At 40.8% G+C, this 17,134-nt stretch overlaps 1 protein-coding gene across 5 annotated transcripts in view; it reads left to right on the forward strand.

Moving 5' to 3' along the window:
- Positions 1-17,134, forward strand: part of FLT3 (fms related receptor tyrosine kinase 3) — a 51,270-nt gene that overhangs the window by 9,707 nt on the left and 24,429 nt on the right. For 4 of the 5 annotated variants that reach the window (XR_011697675.1, XM_071553377.1, XM_071553356.1 and 1 more), the window contains exons 2-5: positions 10,466-10,590; positions 12,238-12,440; positions 13,210-13,325; positions 15,561-15,678. Coding sequence is in view for 4 of the 5 variants with exons in the window: in XM_071553356.1 (XP_071409457.1) it covers positions 10,466-10,590; positions 12,238-12,440; positions 13,210-13,325; positions 15,561-15,678 (562 nt within the window). In the remaining variant the exon portion in view is untranslated. Of the gene's footprint in view, positions 1-5,712; positions 5,795-10,465; positions 10,591-12,237; positions 12,441-13,209; positions 13,326-15,560; positions 15,679-17,134 lie in introns of those variants that run through there. The other variant, XM_071553366.1, reaches the window with a different exon arrangement.

Genomic DNA, 17,134 nt, shown 5'->3' on the forward strand with positions numbered 1-17,134 from the left:
ATCTGCATCAGGAGCCCTCCTATAATGACCCCCCCGCCAAAAAATAGATAACAGAGCACCTCTTGTTCACAGGTTTCTGAAAATGTATCTTTCAAAATACTTGAAACTTTGTGAAACTCACCCACATCTTAGCTGAGAAGGTGTTTTAGGTCCTTTTGTTAAGTTTTCTGAAATTCTACATGGAGATGTTTGCTGCAAAAGGCAGGGATATAAAGATCCACCAAGCAGCAGTGGAAATTAAATTGGAGAGTTAAACCTTTATGGAGCAGAAATGTATAAGACCAGGAGTGATGACCAATGAAGGCAGTACACAATTTCAATTTTATATAGTAACACTAGAAAAGGAAAAGGTCTATTTTATCACAGTGATCACACACTTTTAAAATGAAAATAGAGAAAAAAAAATAGTTCAGAACCAACAAAAAGCAGTATTTCTCAAATGGGCAGGAAGACCTTATTTCCCATATGGCTTAACACTATTGCTGTTAATAGAAATACATTTAATAAGATGTTATGGGACTCTAAACTGAAATGTGATAAAAAATCTTTCCTTAAGGGATCTGTAATCTTCAAACACAGATATTATTCTCAGAATTGTTGGTGTTTTTGGAGGATAGACTCTTCTTTTCTGCGCTATATTTGATGAGAAATAAGAGGTTAACAAAGCTAGACAGATAACTGGATAAATATGTATTATCTATATAATGTGCCTATTTCCCATCCAAATGAAGGAACAGATCCCTAGTTTTTAAAGGTATTTCCTTTAAAACTGATGAAAAAACCGAACAGGGCAAACAGACAGAAAAGCCTGCTTATTGCCTTGTTATTTAGCTCTGCTTCTGTTGTAAAAGTAAGACAGTATTTACTCCTTTGTTTGTAGATAAGATTTCTGTGGATAAGATTTCTAATGTGTGAGATACAAGGGCTAATTTGAAAACTGGTTTATTGTTACAACGTGATCTCTAAGGAGTATTTTGTATTTTACATTTGTACAACTGTTTTGGAATTGCACTTATTTTTAACCCTAACCTCCTAATCAGACAACTAAGAACAACTAATATTTATTTTTTGTTAATTTTTACCACATTTGGTACCAAATAACAACTAGTGTTTTTATCAAATACCTTAGATTAATTTATATCTTTTTATATTTTGTAGCAAAGCTGTTCTCTTCCATTCTCCCTCTTTTGGTCCATCCTTTCTTCATACACTATTCAGGCCTACTGTTTTCCCCCCTCACCCTTTTTTCCAGGAAAGTAAGGACAATATCCTCTTGTCAATTGTAGAAATCTATTTTCATTTAAAAGGGAAGTATTACTGTCTCGTTTCATTATCTGCCACCTTCTGTTTTCATTTCTGTTTCAGGCAGATCTTTTTCTCCTTGTTGATTATGTGTCAGGAATCTTATACCTTTGTCTTTAAATACTTAAGGTAGCCCTTGCTTGCAAGAAGTTACTAAGTCCACTAAGGTCAGTAGAAGTGCTAGAGTGGGCCACAAGCATGCCATCTCATAAGCAAACATCCTCTAGAGAACAGTCAAGAATAAGGACAGCCCAAGACCACTTTCTGGTTTGCGGGGAACCTCTGTGGTGCTATCACATCAGCACTTCATTGCCCACAGAATCATCCCGTTGTTCACAGAATCACACAAGGGTTGATGTTGGAAGGGAATTGTGGAGGTCATCTGGTCCTGCTCAAGCAGGGCCATTTAAAGCCATCTGCTCAGGACGCTCAGCTACTCTCAGGCACCTTTTCAGTATCTGTGAGGATAGAGACTACCACTTCTCTGGGTTATGTGTGTCTGTGTTTGGTCATCCACATGGTAGAAAAGTTTGTACCCGTTGCCTCTGGTCCTGTCACTAGGCACAGCTGAGAAGAGCCTGGCTCCATTCTCTTTGCACCTTCCCTTCAGGTGCACCTCTGAGCCTTCTCTTCTCTGGGCTGAACATTCCCATCCCTTTCAGCCTTTTCTCATTGGAGAGATGCTCCTCTCCCATAATCATCTTTAGGGCCTTTCACTGCACTTTCTCCAATATGGCCATGTCTCTCTTACACTAAGGAGCCCAGGACTTCAGGTGTGTCCTTGACAGCACCAAGTAAAGGGGAAGGATCTTTGTCTGCTGGCAAGACACCTCCTAATTTGGCTCAGGGTATCATTGTTCACCATAATTAGTAGGGTGGAAAGGTAATGTGGAAGCAAGAAGAAGTTCCCTTGAGAGGACAGAGGTGGACAATAAGCAGAAGAAGAACAAGCCATAACGTAAGGTATTCATCAGAAAGGGAGGTTGCCATGGTAGCTGAGGTTCACTATATTTTCAGCCGCTTTTCGACCACTTCCCAAAAAGGAGCGTCCTCAGCAGTCCCAGCTATTCTTTGTAAACTGGATCACAAGTGGCTGGAATGGCCCAAAATATGGGTAAAGCAGCAGAGATTTCAGTGAGCTCCCAGTGAGCCCCAGCCTGAGCAGCAAAATCACTATGGTCCTATAGGAGGACCATAGTGATTTATCCATTCAGCTAGTCCCATACAAAGCAGACAAAATGGATACTAACAAGCAAAGTAACAGTTCAGCTGTTTGAGCTGCGCCTTTATCTGGGATCCACAGAGAAGGTAGATGGAAAATTATCTTAGTGAAATGAAAGGCAAATAAGGGTTTGAATACAGTCCAGCAGTCCTTCTTCACTCATGTCCAGGTAAACAAAAAACAGAGTAGGCAGGACACAGAGATAAAAGAGATAAATGTTTTGCTTGCTTCAGCCTCCATCATGCTAAGGAGATTTTTTTTTTCTCAGATAAAAAACATGATTTGCTGGCATAGACTGAGAACTCAAAAAGGTGATTTCAAAGCACATCTATAAATTAAGAAGAACACAGTGTTAGGGCCAGTTTTTATTTAGCAAAGAAGCCTGCAACAGCTGAAGAGATTGGGCCACTCATAAATGTACGCAATCTGTCAGTATCAGCAAGTCATTTGTGGGGAAAGAGCAAGTCTCATGCTCTCAGGAGGGCAGATACATGATTAGAAAGTCTGAAAAATGATAGAAATATAGAAATAAGATGAACTAGATGGTTAATCTTCCTTGCTTAAATGAATGCTGAAATCACAACATGAATCACAAAGCATGATTTGGATATCAGTCTGGAATTAAGTGCAAAATTAATCAATAACTTAGATATGCAATAGTATCATGTGAAAAATATGCCTGCACTTCCCATCACTGTTAGCTTATTTTTACTACATAAGTTACTGAATCTAACATATCTCTAAGTAATCAGTAAAAAACAGTAGTATCTGCTGACTCATATCTCCTGTTCTTTGGGGCAATGTTTTGTCTAGTCTACCATTAGATATATAATAAAAAAAATGAAAGAGTAAATTTCTTGCAGCTATTTTCATCTGAGACCTGAAAATGGACAGTTGATGAAAAGATGAGGAAAATGAAAAATACAGAAAATAAATTTGTGAACAGTTTTCCCTGCTGCTTGTGTCAAACTGTGTTGGAGTAGGTGGGTCTTGGCTGTGATATTCCTGATGCAGATTAAGCAAACTTCTCTCTTTCACATAATAGATTAAGGCATTGATTAACCATGGGAAGACTAGGGAAGTGAACTTCTTAGGAGAGGCAGCATAGTTTCAGTACAGAAACTGGTATAAAGTTATGAGCCATCAGAATGCTTTGCTGACACCTGCACTGAATACATTATAAATGGTTTGTTCACTGTGACAACAAGTTCTGGTTTAATATCATTTCTGAAGAAACACTTTTGAGACCACTATAATAAAGAGAGGCACAACCTACCTGAAGGTGTTCTTCTAAGAAGGAAGTTTTTATTGTATATGTGTGAATTATTTTTGTGGGGAAAAAAGCAAACAAACAAACAAAACCCCCCACCTCTTTTTCTACTTTTTTTCGAAAAAAAAGAGAATCGTAGAGGCACATAGGTTGGAAAAGACCTTTGAGATCATGAAATCCAACTGTTAACCCACCACTAAACCATGTCCTCAAATGCCACATCTACAGGTCTTTTAAATACCTTCAGGAAAGGTGACTCAACCACTTCCATGGGCATGTTCCATTGCCTCACCACCCTTTCCTGAAGACATTTTTCCTAATATCCAATTTAAACCTCCTCTGCTGCAATGTGAGACCATTTCCTCTCATCCTTCGACTTGTTAGGTGGGAGAAGAGATCAACCCCCACCTCACTTCAACCTCCTTTCAGCCTGTTGTAGAGAGTGATAAAGTTCCCTCTGAGACTCCTTGTCTCCAGATTAAAATAACCCAGCTCCTTCAGCCGCTCTGCACAAGGCTTGTGCTCCAGACCCTCCACCGACATTTTTTTAGTATTTCTGAGCTTTTTGTCTTTCAATAGAAAGTCAGAAAAGGTTAGCTGGAGACACCGTGGAGGAAAAGAAGAAAATCAAATCCATCATCATCGATTTTAACTAACGCATGAGAGGGTTTACAGGAAGCAGGGCATCTCCGCCACAAGCGCACAAGAGCCAGAACCAGTCGCGGTACCGACCGGCGCTGCCCCTGTGTGCTGGCGCCGGTGCCGTGGAACTCCGGGATGCGCGGGCACGCGCGGGGATGTGCGGGGCTGTGCGGGGCTGTGCGGGGCCATGGGGGGCCGCCTCGCCCCCTGGCGGCCTCCCCTCCGTGTGCGGTGGTCGCGGAGCCACCGCGCGGACACGGCCCCGCGGACAAGCGGCGCGGATCGCCAGCGCCCGGACGGGCGGGGGGAAACGCAAAAGAGTGCGGGGTGCAGATCCAGGTGGAAAAATAATCTGGGTAGAGGGCTGCAGGCCACGGCAGACAAGACTGGCAGGTCACAGAAGCATTCTTAGGATGATGTGTAATATCAGTGTTGGTTCCCATTATCCGTTTTTGACCCTAAATGAGCACTTGCTGAAACTGCATGACCTTCCTTCCCTACTCCCCTCTTCTCACCGCTGTCCTGCTCAGTGATTCAAGTCTAGAGATTCTCGTTGCCTCCCACTAAACCTTCCTGAAGAGCTACCACACTCCATAGGCATTTCTTTCCATCTCAGACCTCAATCATGCTTGAACAACTGTGAATAATCAAATCAGTTCAAGGGATGTTTGTTGTAATTAACTGGTAAAACCAGATAAATAAGCTGGGCATACCCCCATCCAGTGTTACAACAGCTAGCCACAATCAGCATGGGCTGCAGCAGAGGCATCTTGTCACCCACCTGGCTTGTTAAACCTTGTTCTGACATGGTTATTATTCTGCAACATGCCGTGACACCTCTGGCCCCCGCCATCATGTGAGAATGAACTCACAGGGCACATGTTTTTCTAGCCCGGAAGTTATTTAAGCAGAAAGGGTGAAGACACGGAGGAAGTAAGATGTGCAAAAGATGGGGAAAGACAAAAGTTTGATGGGAGAGAAAGGTGGGAAAGGTAGGAGCTCATTTAAGATCAGTTCATTCTGCCTCTCCTGCCTCCCTCTGATTTTTAGCAGATTCATATGGAGTACAATTCTCACTTCAGGTCCACTGCTCTGGGGGTGATTTGAGAAAAAGGCAACATGTGCAAAAGTGTGGAGTTTTCAAGAGTTAATACATGCGTGGTAAGCTCATCTCCGTCACCACCATGAGGATTTGTTTCTGACAGCACAAGACTGTGGAAGAACAATAGTTCTCCTGGAAAAAAGGTGTCCTTTTATCTACCCTGATCAGGAAGAATATTTTGGAAAGTTGATCCAAAGAGTCACATCCAGAGAAAATAGTCAAAAGCCAAATAAGACCAAATCATGGTTTGCTTTAGGTAAGTCTTCTGAGCTGTAAAGCAGAGTAGAATATTGTTCTATGTCTAGGAAAGGCCTGACTGCCATGCAACATATTAAGCACCCTGGGCTGAAAACAAGATGCGTCTCTTGGTATGAAGAGAAAGATTTTGTCTTCATCTTTCACAGTACCTAAGTTACTCAGCTATACCCTTTCTGATAAACTCAGACTTTCAGCATATTTTGGAATTGTTTTCCCAGTTTTCCAAAGGCTATTTTAGTCATTGCCATTTAAAAATATGATTTTGGAAGCAGTTTCATTCATCTGATAGCTGAACTAGCTTAAACACAGCTTCTTGGTTTGGTATCTCTCTAGTAGATTCAGGCCTTTCTTCTCAGCACCTTAACATATAAGCCCACTTTTTGCCTTGTACAGGAATTTCCTCAACTATGTGCCCACACATCTTGATGAAATCGTGGCTCAGTTTATGGCAACTAGACGTTTGTCTGACTTCGTTGAGAAAAAGATTTCTCCTACTGCTTTTATTTTTGTATAACCTATAAAAAGATAATGAAGATGGAAAGCAGGCATAAACAAACATTGTTCAGAGCCTGCAATTTACTTCCATTTCAGCTTCACTACAGTTTGGCAACACACAATATGATTATGCATGCTACATATTTGATATTCTTTACCCAGTGTTTTCAGTCTGTGCAGTCTTAACCTGGGTTTTCAGGAGATGACTGAAGTGCAGACCATAACAGCAGTTCCTGAACAGGCCAGCTAGAAGCAGAAAGATCAAGACAGCAAATGAGAGCATTACCATTTTCCCAATACTTCTTTTCTTGATTTTACTTCTTCTGAAAGGTTAATTCATGCTCCCATTTTCTATTTTGTCAGTGTAATGTATTTTTTAAGACCTACACAAGTTTAGACCACTCCATGTTGTGTAAATACTATTGACTATCATACTACTCATTTGTTTCTCATTATAAAGCAGCTGGAATCATCTCAGGTTCAAAATATATTTTCTTATCCTAAAATCTTCCTGGATTTCACAGGAATAAAGGTAGTCCATAGTAGTGGCAAGTTCTAGCAGTTTAGAAGACAAGGAGGTCAATTTTATCTTACACATGAGAGTGTCAGGGTATTCACTACTCCTTTTTCCAGCATATACTCCCACATACCATCCTTTACAGATGCAGTTCCAGTTCGTCAAACAGCATGTTTTCATGTCTCGCTCGCAGTCTGGTTGCTACATCTGTCTGCTTCTGTCTAACTTCTGGCTGAAAATCTTCTCCCTGTTGGTGTTTAAATGCCTCTTCTACTGCAGTCTCCTAACAAGGCAATGTGAGTGAAGTGGAGTAATGCCGCATAGGGATACACTGTCTTGGCTTGTACAATCAGGAGCTAAAATTATTCACAAAACAGAGAGCTAAAGCAAAGGAATGCTCAGCAGGCTAAATGAGTTGAACTCTTGAGGTCATATTTTCAGGTGTTTTCTGCAGGTGTGTTTTGGAAATCAGTGAACATAGGTGGGTTTCCATCAGCTGAGTTCTTGGCTTTGAGCCAGTCGAATGGTCTCTGGTTTGAAAAGGACAAAAGGTAAATCAGCCCACAAACCAACAGAAGCAGAGAAATCTGAACAAAGAAGAACTTGGTGAAAGTCTAGGGAGGGAGCTGGAAACCTACTTTGCATGAATGGGAGGAATTCAGCATGTTTGGTGTAGATACCTAAAGCCTTTTAGCTGCCCTCTGGCATTCATTGTGTTAAGAAGTGCCAGAATTTCCTCTATAGTCAATGCATAGAGATACATGTCTCCCTATAGAAATCCCATTCTCCTTTCTTAGGGATAACAAACAGGGTCTTACTCAGATATCTACAAAAGCAGCCCATTTCCTGTGCATGCTGTGGAAAGGTGGCAAAAAAAATTAAGTGTATGTTAGGTGCCTGAATGAGAACAACTCAGCTTTAATCCAGATTTTCCAAGAGGGCTGAGAAGAGGTTGTCAGTGTTTACAGCTTAGAGCTCAGACAGTTCCAGAAGACAAAAATGGCAAGGAGGAGATGGCAGCAACTCTTATGCTTTTCTTCATATTTCCAGTTTTGCTCTTTTCATCACCTGCAGAAAGAGTCTCATAACTTTCATCCTTCAAGTGCTTCCTGATAAGATTACCTTTTCTTCTTCATTTCAAGTCTGCACCTTGCTTTATGTCCAGCCATCTCAGGAGCTGAGGGGAAAAAAGAGAAAGCAAAGCAAAAATCCAAGACCTGCAGACAGAAATTTTTCAGGCTGCCAGGAGAGAGATGTTGTTTTCTGATTCACTGCTTATTTGTACTGTTGAGGACTGGCTTTAGGGAATTAAAGGAAATCAGACACATTTCACCCTGACAGTCATACAGTCTTACTTCTGTTTGGTGTAGTGGTGGGAACATGCTTACTGTAAATCCTTTAAGGCTAAAAAGTGACTTTTTAAGCTAGGACTTATAGGAAGCATTCCAGAGAGATGATGCCTTTGAGGAATCAGAAACTTTCCCACACTGTTCCTTATGCATAAGGATAAATGACTCTTGCTACCCCTGCCAGGGTTCTGGCAAGCGAGCTGCCCTGGCTGTATAGGCTTCTGGGATGTGACAGAGCCAGAGAGGTATGAAGGAGGGAGAAGGCAGAAGAAAGAAAGGTCTTTCTCTCCCTTTCCCTCCACTTTTTGTAACTTTTTCCCTCAAAATCATAGAATAGTTTGTTTAGAAAGGGACTTTACAGATCATATAATTACAACTTCCCTGCCATGAGCAGGGACACTTTCTGCTAGACCAGGTTGCTCAAAGCCCCATCCAAGCCTGGCCTTGAACACTTCCAGGGATGGGGCATCCACAACTTCTCTTTGCAGCCTGTTACGGGCCCTCATCACCCTCGTAGTGGGGAATTTCTTCTTCATATCTAATCTAAATCTACCCTTTTTTAGTTTAAACCCATTATCCCCTGTCCTATCTCTGCCTGCCATTGTAAAAAGTTCCTCCCCAGCTTTCTTGCAGGCCCCCTTCAGCTCCTGGAAAGCGTTATAAGGTCTTCCTGTAGCCTTCTCTTCTCCAGGCTGAACAACCCCAGCTCTCTCAGCCTGTCTTCATAGGAGAGGTGCCCCAGACCTCGAAGCACCTTGTGGCTCCAATGAGTGCATGTCCTTCTGGGAACCCAGAGCTGAACACGGTACTCCAGGGGGGGGTCTCATGAGAGCAGCATAGAGTGGGAGAACTGCCTTTCTCAGCCTTCTGACCACACCACTTTTGAGGCAACCCAGGATACAGCCGGCTTTCTGGGCTGCGAGTGCATCCTGCTGGGTCTGTTGAGCTTCTCATTCACCAACACTCCCAAGTCCCTCTGCCCAGGGCTTCTCTCAATCCATGCTCCACACAGCCTGTAGTTGTGCTTGGGATTGCACTGACCCATGTGCAGCACCTTGCACTTGGCCTCATTGAACAACATGAGGTTCACATGGATGCCACCCCTTCCCTCCAATGTGTTGACTGCACTACACAGCTTGGTGTTGTCAACAAACTTGCTGAGGGTGCACTTTATCCCACTGTCCATGTCACCAGGAAAGATATTGAACTGTGCTGGTCCCAAACCAATCCCCGAGGAACTCCACTCATCACTGCTCTCCACATGGACATTGAGTCATTGCCCACAATGCTTTGAGTGCAACCATCCAATCAACTCTTTACCCACCAATTGGTCCCTCTGTCAAATTCATGTCTTCCCAATTTACAGACAAGGATGTTGTTCACGACAGTGTCAAATGCTGTGCACAAGTCCAGGTAAATTATGTCAGTCACTCTTCCCTCATACACCAGTGCTGTAACCCTGTCAAAAAAGGCCATCAAATTTGTCAGGTGCCATTTACCCTTAGTGAAATCATGGTGGCTGTCACCAGTTGCCTCCTTGTTTTCCATGTGCTTTCTCATAGTTTCCAGGAGGATCTGGTCCATGATCTTGGTAGGCACCAAAGTGAGACTGACCTGTAGTTCCTCAGGTCTTCCTTTTTTTCCCTTTTTGAAAATGGGGCTTATGTTTTCATTTTTCCTATCTATGGGATCTTCACAGGACTGCCACAGATTCTCAGATATGATGGATAGTGGCTTAGCCACTTCCTCTACCAGCTCTCTCAGGATTCACAGAAGCATCTCATCAGGTCCCATGGTCTTGTTCACCTTCAGGTTCCTTAGATGTTCTTGATCCTGATCTCCTAGAGCAGGCAGTTCTTTGTCCTTCCTATCCTTGCCTTTGCCTTCTGTGGGAGGGATGGTGCATGATCGTCCTCTGGCTCACAGTGGGCCAACACTGACCTACGCTGAAGGGTTTGATGCAGAAATGAAGTGCAAGAAGGAGTCTGTGTTTGGTGGTGTGATTTCTAAAGGAGCCTCCATAACACATAAATGCTTTTGTCTTCAGACATTTTCTGCAATATTACAGGACATGCTTCTAAATTATGATGTGTTTGTGCTTCTGAAAATTCAAATAAAGCTTCCACTCAGCTAGAGTATACAAATGCAGAGTTAGCAAATGCATACAGTATATCTGCATATTTATTTTGGCACCTTTTTAAAGATGTAATCTTTATAGCATTTTGTTTTATTTTATTTTTACTAAATTTTATATCCCTGAACAGAAATCTAGATTTTATTACATTTGTTTTCTATTTCTGCTTTGCAGTTCTTGTTATGACAGAATTTGCTTTCACTTCTACAATAACTCAAAATACATCTGAGATCACGTGTGTGTTTATCAGTCAGAAGGCTGAAAGTTCAGGAGCACCAGAGACATCAGTATCTTCTAAGGTAATATAACAGAAAACAAGTTACTTATAAAATGTTCCTGTCCATTCCAGAAATACCTTTCCAGAAGTTTACATCACACTAAACCTTTAAGATGTGAGGATGTCACTGTCAAAATATCCAAGGTTAAGCAAAATATGACTATAAAAGGTTAGAGGGATATATATATGTATATATAAAGAGAGAGAGAGAGATATCAAAATTCACACTTTGAAACTGTAAATAGTTAAGTACTAATTTTCTCTAAAACTGAATTTTTAATTGACACCTTGATCCTGTCTTACATCAGCATGCTTGAATATTCCTGTATATTCCTGGCAATAAATCAATGTAAAAATATACTTGAAAATATGTGCCCCTAAGAGGGGATTTCCAAGGCCATGGTGTGAATGGGTGTCCTGCCATGGTGTGCATGTGCCATGGCTGCTGGGACTGATAGGGAAGCTGTATCACCCTCTATTCCCAACAAAGCCCATAGATCCCTGCCTGGTCTAAACCTTGATTTAAACACTGAAACTAGGCAATTATTCAAATAGAATTTTATTTTCTTATCTTTTAACTTAAAATGGCAGAAAGCCAAGAGGAAGTGATGCACAATGAAATTATAAATCAGATGAGATCCGCAATTAAAATATTTCCTAAGGATTCTTGTTTCATGAAAGCCTTATGAAATTTTTTCATTTCTGAACAAATAAGTCAGATAACAAATTAAGGTATATCAGCCAAAGCTGTGCTGTCTTTGTATCTGAGAAGGCAGAATATGGCTTTTATTTCTAGGTACTGCTCAGGTCAAGTAAAAGGAAAAAGGAGCAAGAAATGGCAACCAACCAGCCAAGCAAAATGCAGGGCACAGGATGCAATGAACTCTGTCCTTTCTTTAACTTACACTGGATAAAGTTCACCCACCAAAATAATAGAATCATTTTGGGCTCCTCTTCAGATGGAACTATTTACTGCCAACTTTTGCTGCAGCTAATCTTGGGGAATTATTAATCCATTGGTGGCTTTCAGAATGACTGTAGAATATTCTCTTTCTATTTTCAGTTCTCCTTTAGCTGTACATGATGGTGAGGACATGAAAAACATGAATGTGTCCAGGCCAATGCTCCTTACTAGTAAAGCGCCCAAGGAGTCGAGGAGCAGTCTAGCCAGACCATGTAGTGACAAGTAGTAGGATGCTAAATAAATCCAACATTTTGCCCCTGCTTTTGTATTAAGATTGCAAACATAAAGGTTTTATTATAGTTCTGTGTCTTCCCGTGGTTCTGAATAAAAAGAAACAAAATTAAGTGTAAAGAATAACCTATACCACTAAGGGAAGGTTTTGTGTTTCTGGCTAAAATTATTCTGTGGTGTCTGTCTAGACAACAGAATTAACTAATTCAACAGGAATCCTATAGGGTGTCCTCATGTAGTAGAACTCAATGTATTTATAAATAAGTTTGATGGTGGAAATGAAAAAAAAGCCAAACAAACAAAAAAAAAGGTGTTATCTTAATACAATTTGTATTCGTATTTGGGCATTATGAGGCATTATGCATTGATTAAATATTTTCCAGAAAAACATCCCTTAAAAATATTTGAATGCAAAAAAAGCAAATTAACCTAATTGCTAATAAGTACCTAACAATCTGTCCTTTTGCATTGCAGATTTCTCATGTTTTGGAAGATCTTGGGTGTTATTTGAATTCTCAAGGAACAGAAAACACCTATAAAACAATTAGAAATGTGGAAGTCAATCTATTTGAAGATTTTGAATTGAGAATAATAATGAGCATTTCGAATATCGTTTCATGTTTTTGGTTCTTTAAAGAGAGGAAAGCCTGTAAACTTTCCCTGGACTCAGAGAATCAGTAAGTCAAGGGGTGCACTGGATCAAAAAGTCTTTAAGAGATCATTTCCTTTAGTATGCAAATGAAATGTGTTCTATGTGATTGATTCCATGTTATGCATGGTCTTTTTTCAGTCTTCTATTATTTCTTAACTGTTGTCACCCAGCTGCATATTGCTGATTGTCCTTCAGATACATGTACATACATGAATCTTAAAATGAACATTTTGAAATAAGCTTGTTCTTTTAATATAGCATCATGCATGGGAGACTCCAGGGACTTTCTGGCATCGATCAATTTGAGCTTTGCTGTGATCACATGGGAAAACTGTGATTTTATAGTCAAAGAAACCAAAACATGAAGAATTATGTGACTTCTAGGATCACAGTGCAGATCAGGAACAAAAACAACAGCATTCTAATTCCCACAGCCAAACCTGGTCTGGAACCTGAGACTGGATTACTGCCTCCTCAGGCAAAAGTTGTAGAATGGTCCTGTAGGTAAAGCATTTTGATGTGGAACTGCTCAACTGTCCTAAGCTCAGGAAGCCCCCCATTCCCAATGCTCAGCATTAAGCATGTAGTACCTGTGGCTGTAAGTTCCTACGTGATGCTTGTGTAGGAAGACACATGAGGAAAGCACTTTAAGCTGAAGGGCACTATGTAAATAATGAAAAATAGTGTCTTTGAAGGGCTTTTCCAAGAGCTAAAGAGCTAACATTTCAGTGTGTGTGTTGCATTAGCTTCTTCAAGTTAGCATGACAAATACCATATTACCTTCCATTTTATAGATATATTGCATCTTTGGCTTTTTCACAAACAAAAGAAGGACAAGCTGGAAAATACACCCTCTTGGTCACAAGTGAAACCAGCAATTACACAGTAGTTGTGCCAGTTCTCATCCGAAGTAAGTATATCTACATGAAAGTGGTCCTTCCATCAATAGGTTCAAGGGCAGAGGCTCAAGTTCAGCCAAAGCAATGAAGCTTCCATGTGCTGCATTTCAAGCATCTTCCTAGACTAGCACAGGACTTGGAGCTGTCTTCAGAGGCTGAAATCAGAACCACAAACTATGTGAGAGTCAGCTTTCTCTAGTCAATAAACTGTGCAAATGAACAAATAAAGATGTAAATGCCCAGTAGTTCTCTTATTCCCTGTGAGGGATTCCCTTCTGTGCCAAAAAAGGACAAATTGAGAGTGGGTTTTGCGTGCTTTCAAAGCTCATGGGCTACATTTGTTTGCTTTCATTTTAACCTGTTTATTTTTGGTGTTGTTGCCTGGGTTGTAATCTGGACCAGGTCAGGACATGCCTTTCATATTCTGGTCTCTGGTGCTCCCAAGTCACACTTAGACCCACTGCCACTTTTCCACCTGTGCCTGCCACTGTGTCTCTCACTTCTCTCATGGCTTTTCGTTCTGCAATTCTGCGTGCAGCAAGAGGCACACTGAGAGAAGGGGAAACAAAGTGTTCCTTTCCTCAGTGTCAGGCTTTACTTATTTATTTTGTTTTAGAGTAAAACCCATCAGTTGAGCAGCTGCCCAAGGGTGCTTGAGAAGCTGAGATTTTAAGTGCTGTTAAATGCTCATGACAGAGAACCTGTGAGGTGTGACTTTTTGAAAGGCTCCCAGTGGGACTGGATTTGATTGAATTTTCTCAAGGTTCATACAGAAGACATCTCTGATGCAAGGGCAGCTCCTGCAACAAAACACAAGCTTCTGTTTCTAAGTAGGGGTGTCCAAAAACATCCGAAAAACCGAAAAATATCTATGTTTACATGATTTTTTAAACAGAAGATGAAAACTATGTTGCTTTGTCTGGAAAGAGACAAATTTTAAGATAAGGTTTAAAAATGCAAAAGAAATTTCAAAAACATCAATCCAACCAGCTAAAAGACTAGCAAATCCTTCTAGATACAGGTTTAACAAGCATCACTACTTGCCTTGTTTTTAGTAAACTGACTAATCAACTTTTTTTATTCCCTTTGTATTTTTTCTCAAGTATATCTTCTGTTTAACTTCTTTTCTCTCTCAGGTGTCAGAAAAGTCACCTGCAATCATCTCTCTTTGTTTTATTTGAAGGCTTATTGCATGTCTCAATTATAATTTTAACAGCTTCATTGAGGGGGCAAGGTATTAAATCTTTCACTAAGAATTGCCATCTCCACTATATCAATTAGGCTTTAGAGGTAAAAAGCACTATTACATGTGCAAGCAAGAATAGTTTGAAACTGTTGATAAAGGTCTTTTCCATATCAACTGCTTGGATTGCATTCTCTTTGCACCTGTGAATCTAACATCATAATTACCTCTCACATAAAATCCTTCAGGCTAGATGTGAATCCTTCAACTGGAATGTGAATCTCTGTTGGTGAAATAAACCTCCTAGGCCAAGCTTATAAGAGATAAATGAGGAAAGAATTTAAAAAGCCATAAGTATTAGTGTCACCTTAGCATGTCACCTTGCAGGCAATGGAAGTATGACTCTGAAGAAAATATCACCCTTCTGCATGGGAGCTGTAATTTCATTGAAAGATTACCTAAAACTGGACTCAGTGTTTTTCATTTTGAGTTAAATCTTTAGTAGTTTTAATACATTAATTTTTTGTGCCTAGTCCAAGTCTGTGCCTGATAGGTTCAAAGTACTAGGAATTGTCTAGGAATCATTTCCCTTGGGGTTACAGATGTAGGTTAGAGAAGTCTGCTATCAGAAGTCATTATCACCTGTTGTGTTTCTATCGTGTATCTAATCTGATTGAGGAGTATGCAACAATCCCATTTGGTGTCCAGACTTTGTAGTCTCGACAGATATACCACCAAAGGACATGTTTTGAATGTGATTTCAAGAGATGTCTGTGCTTCTGCCCATTGAAATGAACAGCAACCACAGCGAATTAACACCTTTCACTATCATTCTCAGGCTTATCCCCTGATGTATAGAGGTGCTGGAAGCTGAGCATTTGGCATTCAAGGCTGAAAAGCTTGTGAGACCAACCCACAATACCCCTGAATCATTTTCTCTTCCCTCAATGCCAAAACCTCATCAAACAAATTACAGCTCTGTAACTTCATGTACTATGAAATGAGCAAAATACTGCTTCAAAATTATTTCAGCATTATTAAACATTTGCATGACTTTTAACAGAAAAACCAGCCAAGCCCTACTTCAGGAAAAGGGAAAAATCGGATTCTATTGAGTGCATATCTGAGAGCTACCCACAGCCCTCTCTGGAATGGATATTCTGCAAAACACCTGAAAAGAGGTATGGTGTATGTTTATATGCATGCTGAATCTCTAGACTGAAACTTTATCCTCTTTCAAAGAAGAAGTGACACAATGAGAGGAAATTACCTCAAGGTGCACCAGGGGAGATTTAGATTGGATATTAGGAGAAATTTCTTCACTGAAGGGGTGTCAGACTTTGGAACAGGCTGCCCAGGCAAGTAGTTGAGTCTCCATCCCTGCAAGTGTTCAATAAAAGTGTAACATGGCACTTGGAGACCTGGTTTAGTGGTGAATATGGCAGTGTTAGGCTGATGGTTGGATTCAATAATCTTAGAGGTCTTTTCCAACCTTATTAATTCTATGTTTTTACACTGTTTAGTGTGCCTAAGGAGCTGAGGAGATAACTGAAGGACTTTTGATTCAGAATTTTTTGAGCTATGCTCTGCAGATTGGCACAACCATGAGATGGTTGAAAACCTTTGTCTGCAACATATTTTTCTTAGAAATTTTGACTGTTGTGCTCTTTTGGAAACTATCAGCTCTTGGCTTTAAAAATGTTATTACAGATTCTAGTATTTTGACATCAGAAATGCAAATCAAAGGTATCTTATTTCCCTCTAATTTTTCACATTTATTTGAAATTTGAATCATACAACCATAGAATACTTTGGGTTGGAAGGGACCCTTAAAGTTCATCTAGTCCAAGCTCATTGCAATGGTCTACAATGAGATCAGGTTGCTCAGAGCCCTGACCAAGATGATCTTGAACATTTCCAGGGATGAGGCATTTACCACCTTTCTGGGCAGCCTCTACCAGTGTTTCCCCATCCTCATAAAAAAAACCAAAAAAACCATTCCTATATCTAGTCTAAATCTACCCTCTTTTAGTTTAAAGCCATTATCTCTTGTCTTATCGTAACAGTCGCTGCTAAAACTTTGTCCACATCTTATGTATAAGCCCTCTTTAATTACTGGAAGGTGCTTTAAGGTCTTCCTGGAGCCTTCTCTTCTAGAGGCTTAACAACCCCAACTGTCTCAGCCTATCTTAATAGGAGAGGTGCTCCAGCCCTCTGATCATCTTTGTGGCCTCCTCTGGACTCTGCTCAATATGTCCATATCCTTCTTATGTTGAGGGCCCCAGAACTGGACTGCTCTAGGTGGGGTCTCATGAGAATTGAGCAGAATCACCTCTCTCCGCCTGCTGGCCACGCTGTTGTTGATGCAGCTCAAGATACAATTGGCTTTCTGGGCTGTAACTGCACATTGCTGGATCATGTCAAGCTTTTAATTCACCAGCACTCCCAAGTCCTTCTCTACAGGGCTGCTCTTGATCGATTCATCCCCCAGCCTGCATTCATACCAGAGATTGCCCTGATCCAGGTGCAGCATCATGCACTTGGCTTTGTTCAACCTCATGAGTTTTCCATGGGCTCATTTCTTGAGTATGTCCAGGTCCCTCTGGATGTCATTCCATCCTTCTGGTGTGCCAAGTG

The sequence above is a fragment of the Pithys albifrons genome, chromosome 1 (genome assembly GCF_047495875.1).
Source record: "Pithys albifrons albifrons isolate INPA30051 chromosome 1, PitAlb_v1, whole genome shotgun sequence".
In the NCBI taxonomy this organism is placed as follows: Eukaryota; Metazoa; Chordata; class Aves; order Passeriformes; family Thamnophilidae; genus Pithys; species Pithys albifrons.